Source organism: Drosophila eugracilis, unplaced genomic scaffold, assembly GCF_018153835.1.
Source record: "Drosophila eugracilis isolate 14026-0451.02 unplaced genomic scaffold, ASM1815383v1 contig_124, whole genome shotgun sequence".
Classification (NCBI taxonomy): domain Eukaryota; kingdom Metazoa; phylum Arthropoda; class Insecta; order Diptera; family Drosophilidae; genus Drosophila; species Drosophila eugracilis.
In genome coordinates, this window is record NW_024572029.1 from 498,651 (window position 1) to 521,818 (window position 23,168).

Sequence of the window (23,168 nt, forward strand, 5' to 3'; positions counted from 1 at the left end):
TTGTATTAAAACTGAAAAACAGATGATTGCCAGCGAAACCAAGTAAATACTATACATCCTAATAGTACAGATAGCTACTATTAACATAAACAAATAGGAAAAGCTACAGTCGAGCTTCAGCAAATTGAACTTGAGAATTTAAAATGATATGACTGTTACTATGAAATATTATTTCCAAATTGCTTATATTTGTGGAATTTTCTACTTCTAGAAGTCCCACTGTACAGAATGCTTTAAACCAAAGTTCATTTTCACAGTCATATACAATACTTTTTTTTATTATCAATCAGGTTTAGTTGTTTACATTAACTACAAAAGTCATTTGCGATCTGGAATGGAAATTAAAAGTGGGACGATAGAAAATAGGGTGTTGATATCAGCCGCAATGCCGTAGTTTTACATATAAATCTACAGTTTGGGCAGACCCGCCGATATAGAGCTCTCGATGCCGCAGTGATCTTGGCCACGCAGAATACGGAAGAATCCACGATCGCCCCAGTCAGTGTTCCATGAGTTGCCAATCAACCAGTATGGGATCTTCTCCTCACCCCAAACGCCCCAGCCGAGAATACGAATAGCATGACCGCCCAACTCCTTGCCATGCTCATGCTGATATACACCATCCTTGTACAGGATGAGATCTTCGTAGACAGTGAAGGCACCCTCAACCGGTCCATTGGTCAAGATCTCCTCCTGAATGTCACGAACATTGCGACGAACCGAATAGGACTTGGAACCAAAGTGCTTGTCCTTGGCATAGTTGACCGTATAGCTGCTCTGGCACACATGCTGGCACTTGGGGGTTCCACCGCCATGGGCACAGGGCGGACGGGTTCCATTCACATGATGCTCACAGGGCGAAATCTCGTAAGGACGGCAGCCCTATAATAAGATTTAGAAACGTTAATGTTTTCTATTTAATAATTTAGTTTCCTAGTGGGATGTGTAAGAAGCTCTTTAAGTAGAAATGCACACATGTATATAGAAAGATAATAACTGAGCGATATCTTTTATATAAAATCACTTATGGGCGTCATAAACTTCGTTGCAAATTTATAGTAAACAAAGAACAAAGTTAAGCTGCCTTAAATACATTTCTCCGCATCAAATGTAGGTATAAAATAGCTATATAAATAATAACTTGAAAGATCACCAACCTGATTAGATCCGTAGGGTCCACCGCTGACAATTCCCTTGCGCGTCCAATAGCTCCAGGCGGCACCGGGGAATCCGCCATTACAGCCAAAGCCGCAGGTGTGGCAGCAGGATACGAGATCATCGGCCGAGAAGTGGAAGTTAACCTTGCCACCAGAATGGATGCACACCTGGTCATTGAAAAATCAGTAAGAAATCAGTCAAAACAAATAAAAAATATACATATTCGAGTATATCAACTGGTTAAACAAAGAGACGGGCTGGGTCTACAAAATCGATAAGATAAGCTAACTTACTCGATCGGACATGGCTTCTACGGCACCAAAGGCCCAGCAGGAGCCGCATGATCCCTGGTCACGAATTTCACCAATTGTTGGGCAATTTGGCCACTGCTTTCGGGAATCAAACTCCTCCGGAATGTCACTCGCAAAAGTTACGTACTGATCACCAAGAACCTCTCGCTTTTCGGGCAAAGCGAACTTATGCGCATCCGGATGTACGCCCATTAGACGGCGAATATGATCCTCTGTCACGGATTCATCGAAATTACGTCCCACCTGTCGGATAGATTACGGAAAATTCAATTTGTCACGTCAGCAGAACGGGCAGAAAAACAAAGGAATCTATTGGAATCTTACCTTCCAGGTTTTGGCCTTACTGCGCACCAAATCAATGAACTCCTCTGACAACATTGATGGCTCACCGGAGGTGAATGCCACGGCCACGGAGGCCAATGTGGCCACCAGGAGCAGTAGCTTCATTTTGTTTCGCGCTGACACAGCACAAATCACACATATAACAGAAACTAAAATGGTAGGAAATGACGCGTCGGATTAATTGGGTTCTCTGTACTGTTCCGTCGTTGTTTTCGTACTGCACTGCCAGTGAAAAGCGGACGGAGAATGCTCTTTATGCCACTGTTTTTCTCTTGTTTTCCTCAACAAAAAAAAAATGGTTGGCGCCCGCTGATTACAGACCAGTGTGTGCACATAAATGGGATAGAAATTTATCGCCTATCGAAAAAGATGATAATTCTTTGTCAACAAAATCAAGTCAAGTTTTTAATTTTGATTATAATGACATGTGACACTGGTTTCACAAAATGTATTTTAAAAGTTTAAAATCCTTTCTCTTTTAGGAAATACATTCAAATTATGTTAATTGCTAAGAAGAAATGTATAGTTGCAAGATTAAAAGCATTCGCCAAAATGTTGTTATTGGACTTATATATTATTATACATAAAATATTCTGTGATTTCCCTACTTTTAGGGAAATAATAATAATAATATTATGAACTCCAATTCCAAGATCAATTTTTGTTTAGATAATCGAAATGTTTAAAATCATAACTATCGTTAAGTTAGCAGTAATGATAACAGAGCTCTGTTACCACTGCAAGGGAGTGGCCACACTGGCTGGGCATTATTTTGATTAGAAACTCGCAAAGATGCGGATTTTCTACGGAATTGTAGCGTTCCTGGTGGCCATCAGTCCCAGTACCAAGGCTATCCAGGCGCGCAGCGACAAGGAGCAGCCGCAGACAGTGGTTTCTGGCACGGCAGTGCAGTCGGTGGTGCCCGTTCAGGCGCAACTTGGCTCCGGAATGGGTCCCTCCTCCTCCTCATCCTCCGCATCATCATCTTCATCGTCTTCGTCGTCCTCCTCCTCATCCGGCGGATCTGGAAACTCGGCGTTCAATCCATTAGGACCGAATGTAATGTGCTCATTTCTGCCACGCGACTTTCTCGATTGCAAAGATCCGGTGGATCATCGGGAGAATGCAACGGCGCTGCACGAAAAGAAACATGGATGCCTGAAGTTCGGAGGATCCACCTACGAAGAGGTTGAACACGCCAAGGTGGTGTGCACTGTGTTTGCCGACATCGAATGCTACGGAGAACGCACCTTCCTGCGCGACGGATTTCCCTGTGTCCGCTATACGGATCACTACTTTGTCACGACTCTAATCTACAGCATGCTCTTGGGATTTCTTGGAATGGATCGCTTCTGTCTCGGCCAAACGGGCACTGCAGTCGGCAAACTCCTAACTATGGGCGGTCTAGGTGTCTGGTGGATCATCGATGTCATCCTGTTGATCACGAATAATTTGCTGCCCGAGGACGGCAGCAATTGGAATCCCTATGTCTAGATGTGTGATACCTCTTAGCTCTAAATAGTTTAGTAAGATTGTTAGGTAAACCAAGTCAAATTCTGTATAGTAGAATTTTACATATATTTTTTTTTTATATTTTAATGTGAGGTAAAGCCTTACACATCCATAACTCAAAATCATGAAATGGATTATATATGTATAAACGCATAAACACAAATACAAGTAGTTTGTACTTATAGTTCTAGTTAACTTTAAGTTGTAAAATGACTACTTTAAATGTATATATGTAAATGTTCAATGAAATTTCCATACAAGAGTCCATAAAGCAAATTTATCCATTCAATATTCCACCCAATAAAAATTAAAGAAAATTCATTATTATATAGGTAATTGATGTGTTTTAATTAAAGATATCAAAAGGTTTTGATATGTGGAGTAAGAAATAAGAACAGGTGGCTAATAAACAGAATTATTTACTTGATACGTATATTGGAATTGGTTTTTTTAAATCTCCCGCGCAACCATCTCTCCACAACTCCAGTGGAGATACAACATTATGTTCCCCTGTCCTGCTACCATTACTGGCCACCTGGTCACACTGCCAGGCGGCTGCCCTCGAAAGTTTCGCGTGGAAACTCGAAAGTCAGTTGCAAAAAAGCTCGCCGACCGCGCGGTCATTGGAGATTGGCTGAGCGGACGCTTTCTCTTTAATTTTCCTCCATTGACGACGCTGCGTGCGCGTCTCTCCCGCAAGAAACAACAACACTAAGAAAAAGAACTGCACGGTGCATAAATCTAAAAGAAAACACACGCGAAAATATATATTTTGTTAGCGAGAAATTCCTGCACACAATAATAGAAATGATAAGGCAACAAATTTAAGCAAACTTGTGATGACAGTCGAAAGTAATAACGGTACTTAAATTCGCGGCATAAGAACGTAAACATAAAATCGTGTGTGCGTCTCCCTCTCTGTGCGTGTTTGTGTGTAAATTCCATGGGAAAAAAGAAAAGGAAAGGTGTACAAGAAGTACAAGAACAAGAACAACAACATGAGAACGCCGACGTCGACGCTGACAGCGACGCCGGCCGAGGCAGCGGCAAAAGCAAAAGCAACGGTCGAGACAATTCGAATTTCTTTGGATGCTGATGGACTAACGTTGCTTTAGTGGTTGTTCTTTATATATGTATGTGTGTGTGTGTAAAGCGGAAAACGGAAAAAACTGAATGGTAAATAAGTGTAAACAGAAAAGGCGAAGAAAGAAGGGAAGAAGGAGTGAAAGAGATAGAGGGAGAGAGAAAGCCAGTAGCGATTTCCATTTATCGATCCGCCCGTTCGCACACCTGAAGCCATTCCATTCCAGCATCATCGACTTAATCCGTTCGAGCGGGATTAAGGCTGCGCTGCTGCCACACAACAGCGACTGCGGGCGCCCACGCAGCGTCGACGGCGCAGCGACCGCATTACCGGTCGCCGGTAATTAGCCGCCAAGGCCGTCGGCGTTGCACAGAAAGAAAACCCAGAGTTATCCTAAGATGATCAATAAGATTTTAAGTTTAACCTTGGCTTTAAAGTCCTAGAATTTCCATTTAATAATTACCAAAATATCAAATTGATTTGTAGATTAAAATCATACAAACTTATTTTGGTAGCCACAAAAGATTGGCATTTCCTTGCCAAGATAAGATAGTCAAACTTTGTTCATATAGTCAGTTTTATAGTACAAAATCAACAGTATACTTATTTGCTTCTTTTATAAAACTTCAAACTCCTTTTTTTTTTCTGTGTACATAATTGCTTCAGTTTTGCTGCAGCGGTGTGAAAGTTCAGGCTCATTAAGTGCAGCCGCCTAACCGTGCTCTGCAGCACGGTGGTTCTTTGGTACTCGGTACTCGATACCCGATACCCGGTACTCGGCTACCGACGATGATGTAAACGAGATTAAGCGAAACCCAGTAGCTTCCTAATTAGCAGCATCCTGAATAAAAGTGCCCCAAAATTTAAGGCTGGCAGATACAGATCAGAAAAACAGCAATCTTAGTAGGATTTTGTACTCCTTAAAAACCTTAAATTTAATCTTAATGTTCTTTATTTTTTATAAATGCCAAACTATTGCAATTTTTCATCTGAGGTTAAGGAACTGAATTAATACAGCTTAAATTTCTAGATAACTGAACTTTTATGGGGACATTAAATGTTGAATGAAAAATGTTCTTATGGGGCCATAAACTCACTATACTTACTATAGTTAAAACAACAAAGCTAGAGGGAAAGCCCATTTGGAAAGACAGTTGTGCTTTATTTGGCTTAAACGTGCTTAACGTGCTTAAATTCTAAGTGCCTAAAAAGACAATTTTCTCGCTTTGCAAATCTCTTAACCCTATATGGGATTTAGTTAAATTTTGTAGTTAAACTGAAGTTATTTACTTGATTATAGGAAAATCGCCTTGAAGAATGTTGAAACCAACTAAAATATTTTAATGATTCTAAAGTCTAGTAACCCAAAAAATGTTAAACAAACTTTTTGTGTTAAAACCAACGCATAATTTATCAACTTGAGTGCCTTTAGGTCATGTTAAAGGTTTCGCCAGTCCTATAAATAGTATACATTCTAGGAAAACTATCTATATTTGGGGCTCTTTGTTCTCACTCTTTCTTTCTTTCTATCTATCTATCTATCTATCTATCACCATCTCATTTTACTTTCGCGGGCGAGAAAGTGTTAAGAGAAAACAACAAATAAACAAACAAACAAACAATAATGCTAATGAAGCCAACCGTGAAACGATTATACATATTTTTTTTCTCAATTTTTTTTAACGTTTTGGAATTTTGTTTAAAAGTGCAAGCGAAGCAAAAGCAGCGTAAAATAAAAACCATAAAATATATAACAAGAAGAAGAAGAGGAATCGGTGAAAAGCGTTAACCGAAGCCAAAAAAAAAAAAAATTAAAGTTAAAACCAAAAAACCAACAACCAACATCAAAAGTTGCCAACTTTTTTCCTTGCGACCGCAGCAGCCGAAGAAGCAGCGGCGTCAGCAGCGACGCCTGACTGCAGCCAGCGTCGCGCTGGCAACAACAAATTGCGGTGAGTATTTTTTGCACTCTAAAAACAAAAAAAAAACCTTATAAAATTCTGGTTCATACACAAGGAATATTTAAAAAAAAAATATACAATTTGTATTTAAAAAATCTCTTCTTTGATTATATAAAAAGTTGCAACTATGAAAAGGCAAAATTAGTCGTTTCAAAAACAGTTTCGAACTATCTTTACTATACTTGAAGTTAATCTAGAAGGATATTGAAATACTAAATCTTGAAGTTTTATGAATAATTTTATATATACTTTAAAGACATGATGAGATGAGATAAACAAGATGTTTATTTCGGAACTCTATTAAATTTTTCGAATAATACTTTTAAACACTTTTTCTCTATGTACATATATACTCATATTCCATCTGGATACACTCTTCTATATATACTTACTGCTCCATTCTGTCACAAACACACACCAACACACACATACTCTGCTGATTCTACTGTTTAGTTTGTAATTTTGCCAAATTGTAGACACAGCATAATAAACACACAAAAAGAAACGAAACTAGAAAATGTAGTTCAAAGTTTGACAGTCAATGGAATGGGGCGAAACCTCGTTCCTCCTTCCACAAAATAATTCACTTAAATCTATTACATAATGCAAAAGGCTCAGGCAAAAACAGTCGATTAGGTTAATTAATTACGGTTGCTAGTGAAAGTTCAATCAGTGGTGGTTTATTTCAAAAACTTTAAGTAAAAAACTTACAAAAAATACAAAATTTTAATATTTTTATCAGAAATTATAGAGTAAATCTTAATATAAGTTTAAAGTGGATAGGTGTTTATGTCTTTTTTTTGATTATTTCATGAATCTTGTTTTTGGACATGAAAATCTTGAACTTACCTTTAAAAAAACGAAGTATAGAAAAGAGTTTATTTCAAAGTTCTTTTATTTTATCACTTAAATGAACTAAGAATTAGTCTTGATTTACTTTTATTTGCCAGTCTCAGCTTAAATGATGCTTAAATGTCATCCCCGAATTAGAAGCATGAGTTGTCTGGAAAAGTTTAAAACCTCTATAGGTACGACCAACCCCCAGCATTAAACGATGATAACGATTTCTGGCCATAAAAAGTCATCCCCATTTGCTGAATTTAAACGCTTCGAAAGACTGCAAAGTGTGAATGATTTTTCAAATTGAAATTAACGTTTAACAGAATGAGAAAGCAAAAATATAGAATGAAAAAAACAGACAAAATAGCAAAGACAGACAGATGAGGGGTAAATTAAAAAAAAAAAGAAAACGAAAAACAATTTTCAACAAAAAGTGCTAAAAATAAACAAAAAATTCGCTGATGCCGCTTTCGACGGCCGCCTAGAAATGACTTTAAATTACACAGAAATAAAAATAATGGAAATGTTAGAATTTTTATTAATTTTTAATATGTTTAAGATATTTTTAGGGGATATCTTAGTTTAGTTTAGGAAAAGTTGGAATAAAAGGCAAATACTTTTAACCTTTTTCAAGCTGAAAAGGAAAACTAAAACTTAAGATTCTCTTAAAGTCTTAAAAATATATAAATTCCAAAGCTGTTTAAGAATTGATTTTAATCAAAATCATAGAAAACGAAAACTCTCTTATGGAGTAAACGTTTACTTTCACCGAATATCTAAAATTATTTATTAGATCTTCGGAGAACTTCATAAATGTTTTATTTAGCAAACAAAAAAAAACTAATTTTGTTCTTCTATCGAAAATGATAATTTGCGAATAAAACATACGTGCCTATGGGGTCGCAATATTGGTTCATCATTTTCCATCGTGTATGCAAGGTGGGTGGCAATTTTCGGGGGTGGTTGGCGCCTGCCAGCGGGAAAATGGAAAAGTATAAAGGCGGTATGGGGAAGGGGGATTATGAGGCAGACAGCAGTATTCGTTGATTTTTCCGTCGCCGGTGTAAAGCTCTATGTGTGAGTGTGTCTGTGTCTGCTGTCCATGTCCAAGCATTCCATTTTCCCATTTCCTAAGTCCTCCTCCCCCATAAAACTTGCGTGGCCCAAGCACTTTGGGGGTTAGTTATTTTTGGGGACGACAACCGCAGGAGCAGCAGCCCTCTGAACTTCTCAACTCACCAACTGCGGAGGAGGATTCGCGACGAAGGATTGCGGATGGGATATTATATGGTGGTACGGAATGGTGTGGTGGTATGATGCAGCAGGATGAGGATGCCTGTGGCGCTGGCAACGTGTGTTGTTTCACTTTTCTGTTTTTTTTTTTTTCTGGGCCACTCTTGTCTCCTGGAGTTGGCTGTACTCCTCTTCCTAGCTGAACTGGAGGTTAGTGGATAGAAGATGTGGCCCACGGATGCGATGACAACCAGAAAGCGAACGGGAATGAGCCGATAAATCTTAGCTGAACCGCAAAGACCTGTTTAGCGGAGTTCTTGGGCCTGTAATAAATAACTTCAAATAGATTTTATATTACAAGTCAAATTCATGGTCTTATGTTTAAAATTGCTGGCAATCTTTCATAAATTTAGTTTACTTAAGCTAAAGCTTAGGCAGGTCTAGATGGAGATGGCAAAAGCTTATAGGAAAAGTAGTTTATAGGTGGAAAATCAGGAGAAATTTGAATGAACTTTTGTGCTAACTTTCTTGAGATAGCTCTCAAGTGCCTAAGCAGCTGAATTTCCCTGATGATTTATTCAAATGCAAAGTTTGAATTGATTATTTTACTTTCTCCTTTCGACAGCTTGAACTAATTTCCCTTGAAACTATTGACTTTTGAAGGCCAATTATGTTATCAAGCTGAAAGGCTAAGAGTAATTGATCACTAATATCTGGAAATGTGGATCAGATGGGGCCAACTCAATATAAAATCTGGGCGCCCGAAAGCTTGATTGGAAAATGTCAAGGGTGCTATTCTGTACTGGCCTTCTGTCCTTCGGTCCATTTGACCATCTGTCCATATGTCTCGCTCTCAAAGTGAACAAAAAAGACGCACAAACTTGGCGATGATTTTGTTGCCTGTGTTGTGTGTTCTGTTTCTGAACTTTGAAGGATTTTCCTCCCATCTACTAGGATGCTGGCATTCGTATATATGTATATATATATATATATATCAATGTGTGTATATTGGCGAAAACTCTCCATACAAACACATGCCCAGGGGGCCACGCATAATACACATGCAAATGTCAAAGCTGCCAGGCTGTCGCCATAAGCGAAAGCGTCACTTGTGCCACCTTACCACCAAAACCATCCAACCACCCAACCATCCACCCACTTTGGCACTTCTTCTTCTAGCAATGCCACCACTCCACCTTGCCACCAAAGTCCAACATCCACCACGACGGCGGCCATCGGCGAGTTTTAGCGGATTTTGTTTGTGCCGGAATGGAAATCGTCGTCTTTGCTGTCGTCGCTGTTATTACAGTACATCCTCCCCATCTCCCATATGAATTTTCTTCGTTTGTAATGAGTAAGAGGAGTTATTTCTATGATTACAGATGCTTGCCTTGCAACAGGTTATCAAAAGTTATTCAAAAGAATAAGATATGCATTCTTATGGAATTTATTCTTTAAAATAAGGTAGAAAGTTGTATTTGTTAGTGAAAAAGTAGTATATTAGGTAATATTAGTACTCCGCCTAAATGCAGGCAACACTTTCTAAATTTTAACTGCAATCATTACAGTAAACTAAAAATATTTAAGAAATTCATAAAATTTTTAAGTTTTTAATGATTTTACTGAGTGTAGACTGTATTGTTTTTTTGCTGTTGTTGTTGGTATTGTCATCTACGCGTTTTCTTCATGCTCCAGTAAAATTTAAGGAGGGTTGTTGAAAGAAAAGTCAGAAATGGGTGGGTAGAATAGCTAGGTGTGTGTGTGTGCGTGTGTGCACGGTGTGTGAACTTTGAAAAACTCACCACCGTCTTTTGCGAAACCGGTCCCAGTCGGCCTCTTCCTCTCCTTATTTCTTAACTATCTTAGACACTTTAAAAAAACTAAAAAAAATATTACTTTTCACTTTTTTAAATTCTTTATTCTTAAGTTTTTGAATGTTCAAGGCTTTAGATAGCCAAAAAGCTTTATTACCTACCAACATTTACATAAAGTTTGAGGAATTTTTAAAAACAAATTATAAAAGAAAATTTCCTTGTGATTTAGTTTACATTTTAGTTAATTCTTACCCTAAAAAGTAACTTTTTTTGAATGTTAAAAATTAAGTAATTTTTTCCAAGTGCCCCACTTATTTGTGCGTTTCATGTTTGCTGTCGGATTTGTTCTGTTTGGCAAATTGTTTGGCACAAACAATTGCATATTTGTGCAGGCTCTAGACCATTCTGGAGCGTTCCGGCTTTCTTGAGCTTTTGAAGCCTTCATCTTGATATTTTACTACCTGTTAATTTGAGAGTTTCAGTGGGTATATTGTGCAGGTGCAAGTGTAGGTAACAGGAATAGGGAAGTCTTTCGTGTAGAAGTAAGGAAAATCCATTTTGTTGTGTTTTTTTTTTAAACAGCCTGCGGTGAAAGATGAAAATTGTGGCACTCAACACGTCGGGTTTTTCCACTTCCCCTTGTTTTAATTCAAGAATTTCACAGGAAAAATATGATATTATTCTGTTTATATCAAAGTGTATAGGAAGTCTTTATATTATTTTTACGTTTTTGGGTTATTCCCGAAACGGTTTATCAATTTTTAGCTTTTCTACTTCCTTTAGTATTCTTTTTAAATTCAATTTTTTCTTTCTGCATTTCTTTTTTGTAAATTTAAAACCTTTGCACACAATATTTTTCCGTGTGGATTTTCCTACACATTTTCTCAACTTCGTTCGCCTGCAACAACAATTACAATAACAATGCAGCCCGGAAAACAAAGCGAGCGAAAAGGCTTTTCTTAACGTTTTAAGAAGCTTTTGCTATCGCTATATGGCCTTTTGTTTTCTTTCAGTGTTTTTGTTTGTGGCTGTGTGAGTGGTGGTGCTTCCCCTTCCCTTTCCCTTTACTACTTTTTGTTATTGTTTATGTGCATCACGCATGCAATTCGCACTATGTTTTTCACTCCCTTTTGTTGTTTGCTACCAAATGGAAACGGAGGAGAGTAACACTTTGGGGCCAGAAACACATTGATGTGGTGTGTTTTTTTTTTTACATTTTTTTTTTTAAATTACATTTTATAATTATCGCAGAGTGGTGGTGGGGTGTTCCAACTTTGGTTATCAGCAAACATTGAGTTCCTGGAATTTAGAGAAAACATTAATGAAAATTTAATAGAGATTTTGTATTTTTATGTTGGATTTCAAGTAAGTTTTCGATAAGAGAAGCTGACTGCTATCTGGTTATATTTTTACTTGAAATTCCAACTTGAGATGATATATAAAATTCGCCTTTTAATCTTAAAAACACGAAACAGAAACCTATGACTGAGTTCCAGTTAAAAAATGATTCATCCTCTAACGATAAAACTAGCAATTCCATACTCGTTGATAAAGCTAAATATATTTTATATACAAGTTTTTAGCTTGCAAATCACAGTTTGTAAATCATAATCAGAAAACTAAAAGCTAATTAAAAATGTATTTTCATAATGGCTGTTATTTATTGATTAACCATGCACCGCCCCGCCTCGCCCTCGTATATTATTTATTTTGTGTGAAAATGCTGAAAATAATTAGCTCTTGTGTTTGCTGTCAGTGGCATTTGAAATTTGCCTTTGTAACTGGTACAATAAATAAATAGTAGAAAACCCTAATTAAATTTGAAACTCAAGGGCCAGACATTGTTTTAATTTATGTACGAGTATGTATGTAACTTGTTCTTTGTCCTTTTTGGGGGGGTTACAAAAATCCAAAGCTGGCAGCAGCATTCCTTGCATGTTTCCTGCTTGCCCTTTATCTTTGTCCCCGTTAACATTTTCCTTTTCCGACTTTTCTGTCCATGCTTTACCCCACATTCCATTAGATATAATAAATACCAAAATACGATAAAAAAAAAAGAAAGGCGGGCAAAAGAAATTAAAGATGCAAAGCAATGAAAAGCTCTCAAAAAATGGGGAAATAAAAACGAGAAGAGGCGAAATTATCCTTGTTTGTTGTGACTTGAATCTAGTATATATGAGGGGAGGGGAAAATGGAAGAAAAACCACTCACACTGGAAATTGGTTAAAAATGTCAAATGAACAGCATTCCCTTCCCGTTCTTCGTTTTTTTTTTTTAACTTTTCTTGCTTTTTTGTGTTCTGTCATCAAAAAACCAACCCAAACTAAACGAACTGAAAAGCTGCAAGGCAAAGGATAGCTATTCCTTTCCTTGTTTATAGTCACAGAACTTAACAAATAACACTAGAAACCTTCTCAGAATTAGCTTTAGACTTTGACTTTCTAATGTATCTTCTTATTCTTCTTATTTAGTGTTTATTAGTTTGATTAAAACTTGTCTTAAAAGTGGCTAAAAAAAGGCTCTATATTGAAGATCATAAAATGTTAAACCATTTTCTCACTTAAAAACAAAATCTTTGCATAAAAATAACTTACTAAGACTAAAAATAAGTTAGTCATGGTATGATATGAACTTTAATAGTTTCTAATCACAAGAAATGTAAAAATTATGTGAGTAATAGCACCATGAATATTGATCCAAAAACTAAACTCCTTTTAGTGCACCCTTGACGTATGCAACACTTTATTTAATTTTATATTCTTGATATATATTCGGTATAGTACCAGCCATATCCACATCCACATAATCATCACCTTTATCTTTATCGTCATTAAACGGGGCTCGTCATTATTACCATAAAAGTTTCTTGTTTTTGTTTCTTTTAGTTCCTGCCGCAACTTTTGCCCTATCTCCATCTTATTCTTTCATTCTTTTTTGCCATCTTTGTCTAGCGCTTATTTTCCGTCCTTTTCCTGCTGGCATTGGCCTTTTAGTTGATTTCCGTCCGACACGCTGCCTTGTGATGACATTGTTTTTATGACGCGACCCCCTAGTTTTCCCCAACAACCGCCAACGCATTTTACCTACAGACAAAGGATATGCCCCTCCATCTACCAGATATATAACATATATATATAAATATACATCTTATAAATATATGGTAGATGTGTGTATATCGTGCATAACTTTGTTGCGGTGGGGTTGGGCTTTTGTGCGATTCTGATCCTATTGCAACAAATAACAAAAACACAAAGCCTTTGCCGCCATGGAGTGATGGATAATGGTGCTAGTGATGGGCCTGTCAATCAGCCACCGATGTGCTATATTGACAGAGACATCGGTGTCATAGATCTACGTCGTGATTGCCGTTACACACATGTCTAGAATTTAGGTCACATCAAATTTATAACCTACCTTTGGTGTTAATTTTGTGGTAGAGATTATAGGTTTTTAGCTAAAAAATAATAGGAATTAATCAGGTTTTTTATTGCATTGATTTATAAAAATCTATATTAAATGATGTGTTAGTTTTAGTAAAGCAAAGATTAGTCAACTGAAAGCATCTCAAACGCTTAGTTTTTAGGAGAGATTACGAATGCGAGTCATAAATAGAACTGTTTTAGTGATGAGTCATTAGTTAGCTTAGAGTTAGTTTAAAGATTAAAATATGACTTAATGTATGTGAAACGTTTAGCTCTCCTATAATATTTATTAATTTAACTATTGTCATGAAAGCAAGTTCATAGAAAAGTCTTAAATAATAGCTTAAATATAAAAAGATATATTAAAATTCCTAAACAGACACACTCAGCATCACAATATTCCAATTCCTAAAGATCTTTAGCTTATTATGAAAACAAAACAAGCAGCTTAATACACATAACAATTACCATTAAAAAAAAAGATGAAAATTAAAGTCTAACAGAGTTCAATTCCTTCTCTTTTTTGGCCCACTAAACTGTCGGCTGAGTGAGTGTGTCATGTAATACCAACCCAAAAAAGGGAGGAGAGGAAAAAAAAAACAGAAGAAAAATACTCATTTCGGTGGGCTGGGCGTAACATTAGCGGCTCGTTGGCGAAAATGCTGGCAAACCTCCTCATTAGAACCCCGGACCTGACCTGCCGGGGTTCCTATATGTGTGTTTACCTTTCCCAAAGCGCAGGCTCGCTGTTTTCCATGCCACCCAACACGACCCGGACCCACCCTTTCCATCCGGTCGACCTGGTCGACACCCTTGACAAGCATTCAGAGAAATAATTCTATGAAAATTTTTAAAGATTTTCTTTGATTTATAGAAGGAAATGTGGAAAGTTAACTTGTAACTTATTTATACTTTAACTTCCAAAGAGTTTAATCGAACTTTCTTCTATAAATTATTTATCTAACACATATTTCCTAGTATAAACTGATTTTTCTGGAAGTGCACATCCCTTTGCATACTTTTTTCCCGTTTTTGGGGCCTGGTTTTCCTTTCTCCCTTTTTTTTTTTTTAATTGCTTGGAAGAGGGAGCACGTCACGCAAATGCTGAAACTATATAATATGGCCAAAAAAAGGAAGTGGAAACCGCAATCAGAGAGTGCGGCGGCCTGGGTTTATAAAGTTATTCACAAACGTTTTTGGACACAAGGGAAAAGGTGGAAAAGTGAAAAAGTAAAATGGTCGGAAGTTGGGGGGCAGTGCAATTAACCCTTTCGCTGGGCCAAAATGCAGTTTCCATGGGTGAGTGAGTGACTGACTGAGTTAGTGTGTGTGCTGGCATTTACCTTTGTGTTTTGGCCCCAAAAAATACGAATAATTTATTCCAAATTGCAGGGCGACATAAGCCAATGGAGAGAGAATGAGAGATGAAAATTCAATTGCAAATTGCGAAATATGCGGAAAAAACTGAAAGGGGTTGATGAGGGGTAAGGGGGAGAAATGGTCCCATAACGCCACTAAACACCAACATCAATGCCAAAACGGCGGAGGTTAGCAGCGGTCCATCGAAATCTAATTTTAGATCGATATTCCCCCATCTACGCCGTTGGTGGTGTTCGCCTTTTTATAGACTTTAAGTAAAATGGATTCGCAGAGGCAGCCGTTTGCTAAATTTAGTATATTACCGAAAAGCAAACAGTCAACAATCTAGGGGTACACAAAACATCAGGTTACATTTCCAATCGATCCAAAAACGTGCCAGATGCCCCATTAGCCGCATATTCATGTTCGAGGGTCGCTCCATGAGCTTTATAAACTCGGATTTTTTTTTTTCTGTTTTTTTGATGTTCGCATTTTCTGCAAATCTTTCAGCTTCCTCTAAAGACACACAGATACAGTTTTTCCACATCCCACCCAAATGCCTTTGATTGTTTTATGCACATTTCGTGGAAACATTTTTCGATTGGCCATTTCCTCGACGCAACAGCCACAGCCCAGCGCAGACAAATTGATAATGTGGTGAATGGTGGTCGAGGGCGAGTTTCATTTAGCCTTCATAAGCACTTGTTACGCCACGAATTTCCCAGGAAATGTGAAGCATTTATTGGCATATATACCCCGTATATATATACACAGTTCAATTAGCCACAAGAGCGCCAGTTCCTGGCCATTTCCCAAGTACGTTTTCTCTTAAGCTCTTAATTGTGTTTTCCTTGCCTTAATTTATTAATGAAAAACAAAAACTGAAATGAAAATTCCCCTACCAGATCAATCTCAAGCGAATGATAATGACAAGGATTACATCTGTTATGGATATATCCTTAGAAGGTATCTTCTTCTATCAGTTACCTAAGCAATGGCCGTCGAATTTTATATGTGGGTTTCTCCCAAAGCCTCTAGTTCCTCAGGATTGGCACAACATTTCCATGATTCCTGAACACCAAAATGATAGATAGTCTCATGGAAATAATGTTCTCCCGGATTGATAAAGATGCGTGGAAATTCCGGTTGATTGACAGCATCCGGATAGTTAAATAGTTGCAAACTAAAACCACAATGCTGCCAATACCGGGTGCAATTTTTACCCAAAATCGGTTCTTCGCCTAGGGGTTCTTGGGGAAAATTGTTGGCGGTAGTGAGTTTAACACCCGGTTGATTGCTATAGATCTCCATATACCGCCCCGTTTCGGCATGTAGAAAAGTGCCCACATAACGGGTTATATTCGAATCGAATTCCCTATCAAGAGAATAGCAAATATCATAGCCTTTGGTTGGTTTTTCCTCAAACTGACGCACTCGATCGCCCATGAATACTGGTAATCTTATATCGTATACCGAATCATTGACACTCTTAAACCGACCCGTTGGTATTCCTCCTTCACCACCAGCTATCTCCAATGTCTCCTTTGATTCAATATTGATTTGATGATCGAACATACCCTTGACCCCTGTACTTTGACCAGCTAGATTGAAGTATATATGATTGGATATATTCACTGGCGTTGTTTGGTTAGTGGTGGCTTCGATGCGTATAAAGAAACGATTATCATCGTCGACGGTGAAATGGAGTAGAACATTCAAGTTCCCAGGAAAACCCTCGTGTCCATCCTGGGAGACATGACGTAGGGTAATACCATCCGGTCGCTTCATATAGAGATCCCAAATGATCTGATCGAAACCCACAAAGCCACCATTGCTGTGATGTTTCTGGTTGAGATTCCTTGACACAATCACACGTCTTTCATCCATGATAAACTCTCCATTGCTCACAATATCCGTGACTCGTCCTAGAGTGCATCCAAATTTATAATTCCTGTACTTCATATAACCAGCTATATCATCGAATCCGAGGACCACATCGGACAGCTGATTATAGGCATCTGGTACTTGGATGCTCTGGATAGTAGCTCCCAGTTGGATGATGGACACGGAAAGACGATTGGTATTAGTGATGGTATAGCGACGTATAACCTGAGCTTGATTGGTAAACGGATTGGTGGCAATCCCGAAAATATCCTCTATAACCTTGACCATAATTTTGGGGGTTTTTAATTTTGAATTTGTTTTTTTTTTTGGAATTTTTCCTTATCAACTATCTGAATGTAATGTCAAAGTTAGTAGTCTTTTCTTTCATTTTAACTTTCAAAGAGAACTTCGATTATAGCCACTTATTAAATGCCATTTCGATTGATATTTAATTAAAAATAAGTTACGTATGAAATGAAAAGAAACTCAGTCCAAGTCTCATTCGATTATTGGCTTACCAACGCTGACACTGTAGTTTTCAACTTGAAATTAATTGCAATTAAGCTGTCATAAAAGTTGCAAACATTTTCTGACATTTCAAAAGGCCAAAGTGTAGCGAGATAATTAATAAGGGCATTTTTGAAGATTTTTGATATGAACTTGATTGCATTTCTTACTTAAGGGTAACCATTCGATTTTTTGATTATTAACCTGGAAACCCTAATGCAAAACTTTGTTGATTATGTCTTTTTGACCCCCCCAAACTGCGGTTACAGAAAAAGAGAAACCAAAAAGGTAAATAAAAATCGATGAGCAATGGCATGTCCATTGAATGGTTAATGTGGTTATAATCAATTTGCTGCCAACTTGAAGTTGAACGCGAAACACATATGGTACTTTTAGTAAATTGTTTTAATGGCTTATCGTAAATCCAGTTGTTAATTGCACCCATCAAGGCTGTTTAACCACGGATTCACCTCACTCCTAAATCTCTATATTTAATGGCGATATCGCAACAATTTGTTTGTTTCGAGTGCCGGCAGTTTGAGTGCATGTCTGTCACCTGTTCGCCGTACATCGCCCCCCAAAGATATAGTAGATAAAGTTCAGTTCGCTTGCATCGGGAAAGACTATCTTATCGTACAGTGACTGCCTGTTTCACCCAGCTATGTGATTTATAAGGGACCAGAAACCTAATCAAAAATTGGTGCGAAATAAGCTGGGCCCAGGGATCATTATTCAGCCAATAACCGTGACAGGAATTATCATCATTTATAATGGCAATAACTGAATAATTGAATACGTTGCGATATAGATATATCTGTATATATAGTTATATATATGACGGAGACAGAACAAAAGAGTAATTGCCATCAATTACTCTGCCCTTGCGCCCCATTACGGCTTCTTCGACAGCTGCATGGTTTTTCACACTACACTTGAATAAATTATGCCAAAAAATGAATCTTAGAAGTTATTTAAGAAGTAGTTAAAAGAGATTTAGTTAGGTTTGTGGAACAGCAAGACAACTAATATCAAAAACATCCCAGCTTTAACCTTAAAAAAAACCTTCTTAAACCCATATCTTACTTATTAATAGATTTTCTTAAAGTGCAGAAAATAAAAAAGAGAGAAAATGAATAGGGGTATAATGACCATACATACCTGCAGTTGGTCTAATGGGTTTTCGAGTTTCCAGCGAACCATTGTTCTTTCATATAGTCCTGTGGCAACGATTCCATTCCATCCATGGCTCATTGGCCATACGGAAAATGCAGGAGAAAATACGGAAAATTGCAGAATGGTTCGGTGGGTGGGTGGTTGGTTGGTGTGCAAATAAATGCAAAATCATCGCTCGTCATCCACATCGACACCGTCACAATGGTAATGGCTCTCTGGTCTACCAACCCATTGTGTTTGGTTAAAGTTCAGCGAGGCCAATGCCAATGTCGTTTGGGCCTTTTGGGGGCTTTGGTTGCTTTAGTCGCTTTATTCGCTTCACCTTTGCTATTTCACCCAGTTGACCCCCATTTCTCCAACCCCTTTCTCTCTCTTCGAAAGGTAAATGTTTGCCGATAAGAACTCTGTCAGTTGAATCTATAGCCTTGGAACCTTGATTCTACCATCGTCGAACTTTAAGCTTTTAGGAAAGATGATAAATGTTGCACGAATGGAAATCTCACTTTCACTCTCTCCGGTAGTCCTCCTCCTCCTGCAAATAACAAAAGGAAAAGGTCAGCATTTTAAATCAAGTTTTTAATTGAAGAAGGAAATAGTTATAATTAAGATCGAAGGGTACATGCCTCTTGGAAAGAAAGTTTAAAGGGTACTGCAGTTAGGACGTGGCTTATTTAATGAAACAATGCAGAAAGTAATAAGATTTGTAAATAAAATAAGTTATTTTGTTTATATATGAACTTTGATTTTAAAAATAGCAAGATACAGGATCAAGAGCAAAGTTTGGTAACATAAGAAGCTTTAAACAATCTACCTTACCATGGCAGCAAAGTAATTTTTAGTTGCTTTATTTATTTATTAGTTTATCTAAGGCTAACAATTAGTTAAAACTAAGAGTTAGGAGCATTATTAGTTGCTTTATATAGACTAAAGTTTTTTTATAAGATTTTAAAATGAGTTCCAACGATTATTCGTCGAGTCTTCTTTTCCAAATTTGTCAAAATTTATGGACAAAACATTAGTATTTAGTTTTTATAGATTGTTAGTGCCTACTGCACTCCACTTTATACAATTAAAAGCTTTGCAAAACAACCAAAAATCAAACTACTTCTTCCTAAATGTTTCAAATCTGGTAAACGAAAAAAAAAACAATCTAAAACTTTCGCTAGTTTTGACGTTCCTTAACAAAGATTACCCTATGAACACCAAGAAAACCTATTCATACATCATGAGCTAAGAATGTAAGACATTTTCAAACCGCTTTCCAAATTTTCCATGTCGATTTTATAGCTTGTTTATACATATTTTGATTTTCCTTCACACACCGCCAATATCTTTTGACTTGGCTAGGTAAATAAACTAAAACGTCTTACAGCACGTTGTCTTAGTGATTGGTAATCAATATAGGAAAATTATATGGTAATTTAAAAGCTAATTTAAATTGCTATATGATGATTATTTAATGATTACTTGATCACTTTTGTTATATAAAAAAAAAGAAAAACTAAAATTGCTTTCGGAAAAATAATCACAGCCTGCTTTTCGATTTAATTTTGTTTTAAATAAACAAAAAGTTATGATAATTACTTAATAATAATCAACATAATCATCATATAGATACTACCACTATTTAATATAAAATTAAAAAAAAAAAAAAAAAAATTCCCATTTTCAAGGTAATTAGTATATAGATTTATAGATCAGTTCTAGCTGAGGCACTCAACAAGTTTTATTATTCACTTGTTTATGTTTATATTGACTGAGCTCGTAAACCAATTTGGCTGTCTTGGAGCCTTCAGAAAGTCTATAAATAAGGCATTAGTTGTTAGATAATTTGAAATGTAATATCTAATGGTGATTGGGCACAAGTGAACTTTGCAATCGCAAATTGATTTAATGTATTGATTACGGACAACGATAATGCCCATGAATCATGGTCGAATGACTGATAAGTCAGCTAGCTTGGCTAGCTGTTCATGTCTTGGCTTCATTAGCAAGTCTAGTTAATCCCAGACCGGATATGCAAATGCACAGTATGCATTCCCGTGTTGGGCCCGCCTTATCGGACCACCGATATGCAATGTCAAGCCAGTGATTATGGTGGAGGTAGAGGTAGCCCAAACATGATAGCCCACACCGACCAACAAGTTGTTACACGCAGAGAAAAGGTTACTCAGACAGCAGCAGAGGAGGAAATTTTTAAGGTATATAATACAAATCTGAACAACAAATTCATTTTTGAAATTAAAATGAAATATTTTTGAGTAGGCACATAAGTGCTAGTTGCTGTAATGCCCCAAATATCTTTGGTCTATAAAAAGCATCACAATGTTGCATAATTGCCAAGTGAGCAAAGAGTCGTAAACTTTGAAAATGAATACTTTGTATTTAAGTTATTTTTAAGTACAAGAAATCTTCTTTTAAATAATGAAATATTTCATTTCATAGTTATAATTTTAATCTTTAGTTCTTTCTTTCTGTGCAGTTTGATTTGACCGCCCCTTTTAAGCACGCCCTGCCCATGTCTAGCGCTGATTATGCTTTGCTTTACATTGCACTGCTGCTTGAAATTAGAAAAGGGGAGGGAGGACACAAGGCGCTGCAAATGGGCAAAGGGCGAGGGAACCTTAAGCTGTCTAAAGTCGTTCGTTTTGCATATTTGCATGCAGTCATGACTGTACTACAAGTAAGCATTTGCCAGGGTTGCATCTGATTTTCCAACTGGGATTATATTTTTTCGAAACAGCAGCAATGCAGCAGCAAAGGGAAAAGCTTGTGGCCTTTGAGTTTGGGTGGCTTAAATCGCGAAATTTCTTGAACAGCTGCCTTTAAATTGGTTTACTTAGTTAATTAGTTACTGCTTAGATAAATATTAGTGTATATATTTTTAAGGAAGAATTATATACTCCCAGGTAACTTCTTAAAATGTAGATCCTTTTGTAAGACATGTCGTATGAGTGATATTAATCAAAAACGCTCATACGTAGATTTTTAATCTTTAAAAACTATATATTACTTATTATTTAAATTATTATTAATAACTCGATTAACTAATTCCAGGCAAATCCTATTATAGGATACTGAGATAATATTATACCCTTTGCTATATCACTCATACGCAGTGTTGCAGTTTAAGAACCGTTGAATTTAAGAACATAATAATATTTTAAAACTATTTATTACTGATTGCTTATAATCAAAAACCCAAGTAACTAACTTAAGGCAAATCCTATGATGAGATACTGAGATAATATTATAGCCATTTTCATATTGCTCATACGCAGTGTTGCAGGTTTTGAGCTGTTGAATCTGAGAAAAAAATCTATTACTGATTATTTATAATCAAAAACCCAAGTAACTAACTCAAAACAAATGCCTATGATGAGATGCTTAGATAATATTAAACCCTTTGAAATATCACTCATACGCAGTGTTGCAGTTTTTAGGGAACATTCTAATCTTCAAAAACTATCTATAACTTATTATTTAAATTAAATAACCCAAATACCTAACTCCAGACTAATCCTCTACTCTGCTGCTCCCTTTCAGATGCCTGGACTTGTGGTCTTCAGACGTCGCTGGTCTGTGGGCTCTGATGATCTCGTAGTGCCTGGCGCATTTCTCCTGACGATTCATTTTATATGGTAGATATAACTAACCCAAGAATTTTCCTTATAACTTCCTTCTTTCTCTTTCCATAATAGTTTTGTGATTGTTAGCGTCTCGTTGGTTATCTTTGAGTATAATACACGAATTTTAAGCATAAAATTATTGTTCTATCATCTAATAGGCTACTTGTTGATACTATTTTGTAAGTACAAATTGATATTGAAATTCAATTTCAAATCTCAAATTAATAAATCCATTTGCAGTTTCAATATGTGTAGAAATAGGTATATGTGTGATCTCGATGCGTGGCAGTATTCTAGATGCCGAGGCGCGCACCTCGATCAACATCTGGATCTATCTCAAGAGCTGTAAGTTATATCTCTATATAGATATGTTTTTAATATATAAAAATATTTTTGTTATCATCTTTTTAGTGGTAATACTGTTCGATATTGCCTGGCTGGGTGTGGGCTCCGTTTGGCTGGGGCATTACTACACCACGGCACCAATCGATGATCCCAAAAAGGTCTACATAGGTAAGGTTTATAGCTGGCCTATCTTAGTACAAGCTTACTTTTTAACTAGTTTGATTATATGAAGTAATGGTTTACTATTTAAATAACTGGTATATCAGCTTATTGATTATTTATGCATTTAACTATTGGGCTCTCTAGATTATTTAACTTACTCTTTTTTTTTTTGGTTATTTTCCATTTTCTTCCCCTAGCCATTATCATCTGCAATTGGGCTTTAGTGGTGATCACTCTTATCACGATATGGTGCACATTTGATGCTGCTGGAAGATCCTGGGTAAAGATGAAGAAGTACCAGCGATCAATGCGGGAAACGGAGTCTCGTTTAAACTACAAGAGAAGCAACAGCATGAATCGCAATTGGCGGCAGAGGTAAGTCGAATTATAATAAGATTTATACAGATTATAAAACCCATTTGATAGACCCCT

The 23,168-nt window shown here is 36.8% G+C and overlaps 4 protein-coding genes and 1 long non-coding RNA gene across 14 annotated transcripts in view; 2 read left to right on the forward strand and 3 right to left on the reverse strand.

Annotated features, from left to right (window-relative positions):
- Nucleotides 1–248: 248 nt before the first annotated feature.
- Nucleotides 249–2,139, reverse strand: LOC108102904 (cathepsin B). Of its 2 annotated transcripts, XM_017208127.2 has the most exons (5): nt 2,030–2,122; nt 1,794–1,960; nt 1,452–1,712; nt 1,158–1,325; nt 249–882 (listed from the first exon to the last, which is right to left on the reverse strand). In XM_017208127.2, exons 2-5 carry the CDS (start codon nt 1,914–1,916, stop codon nt 409–411), a joined length of 1,026 nt encoding a protein of 341 aa, XP_017063616.1. In that variant the 5' UTR covers nt 1,917–1,960; nt 2,030–2,122; the 3' UTR covers nt 249–408. The 2 variants fall into 2 exon arrangements, with proteins under 2 accessions (XP_017063616.1, XP_017063615.1); XM_017208126.2 differs by having other exon boundaries at nt 1,794–2,139.
- A 411-nt stretch (nt 2,140–2,550) lies between these two features.
- On the forward strand, nt 2,551–3,659 carry LOC108102907 (TM2 domain-containing protein CG11103). The gene has a single exon (XM_017208130.2). The coding sequence runs from the start codon at nt 2,604–2,606 to the stop codon at nt 3,303–3,305; it is 702 nt and encodes a 233-aa protein (XP_017063619.1). The 5' UTR covers nt 2,551–2,603; the 3' UTR covers nt 3,306–3,659.
- A 226-nt stretch (nt 3,660–3,885) lies between these two features.
- LOC108102898 (diacylglycerol lipase-alpha) overlaps nt 3,886–23,168 on the forward strand; it is a 28,504-nt gene continuing 9,221 nt past the window's right edge. For 6 of the 9 annotated variants that reach the window (XM_017208110.2, XM_017208107.2, XM_017208106.2 and 3 more), the window contains exons 1-7: nt 3,900–4,499; nt 6,114–6,359; nt 22,147–22,241; nt 22,302–22,408; nt 22,470–22,574; nt 22,641–22,742; nt 22,934–23,111. In XM_017208110.2, the coding sequence (XP_017063599.1) occupies nt 22,147–22,241; nt 22,302–22,408; nt 22,470–22,574; nt 22,641–22,742; nt 22,934–23,111 (587 nt within the window). In that variant the 5' untranslated portion in view covers nt 3,900–4,499; nt 6,114–6,359. The other 3 variants (XM_017208103.2, XM_017208105.2, XM_017208104.2) reach the window with 3 other exon arrangements.
- Nucleotides 10,334–13,711, reverse strand: LOC108102909. The gene is made up of 2 exons (XR_001772195.2): nt 13,670–13,711; nt 10,334–11,554 (listed from the first exon to the last, which is right to left on the reverse strand). It is a non-coding gene; the product is annotated as an uncharacterized LOC108102909 (long non-coding RNA).
- On the reverse strand, nt 15,130–23,006 carry LOC108102903 (galactose mutarotase). Its single transcript, XM_017208125.2, has 2 exons — nt 22,895–23,006; nt 15,130–19,132 (listed from the first exon to the last, which is right to left on the reverse strand). Exon 2 carries the CDS (start codon nt 17,206–17,208, stop codon nt 16,045–16,047), a length of 1,164 nt encoding a protein of 387 aa, XP_017063614.1. The 5' UTR covers nt 17,209–19,132; nt 22,895–23,006; the 3' UTR covers nt 15,130–16,044.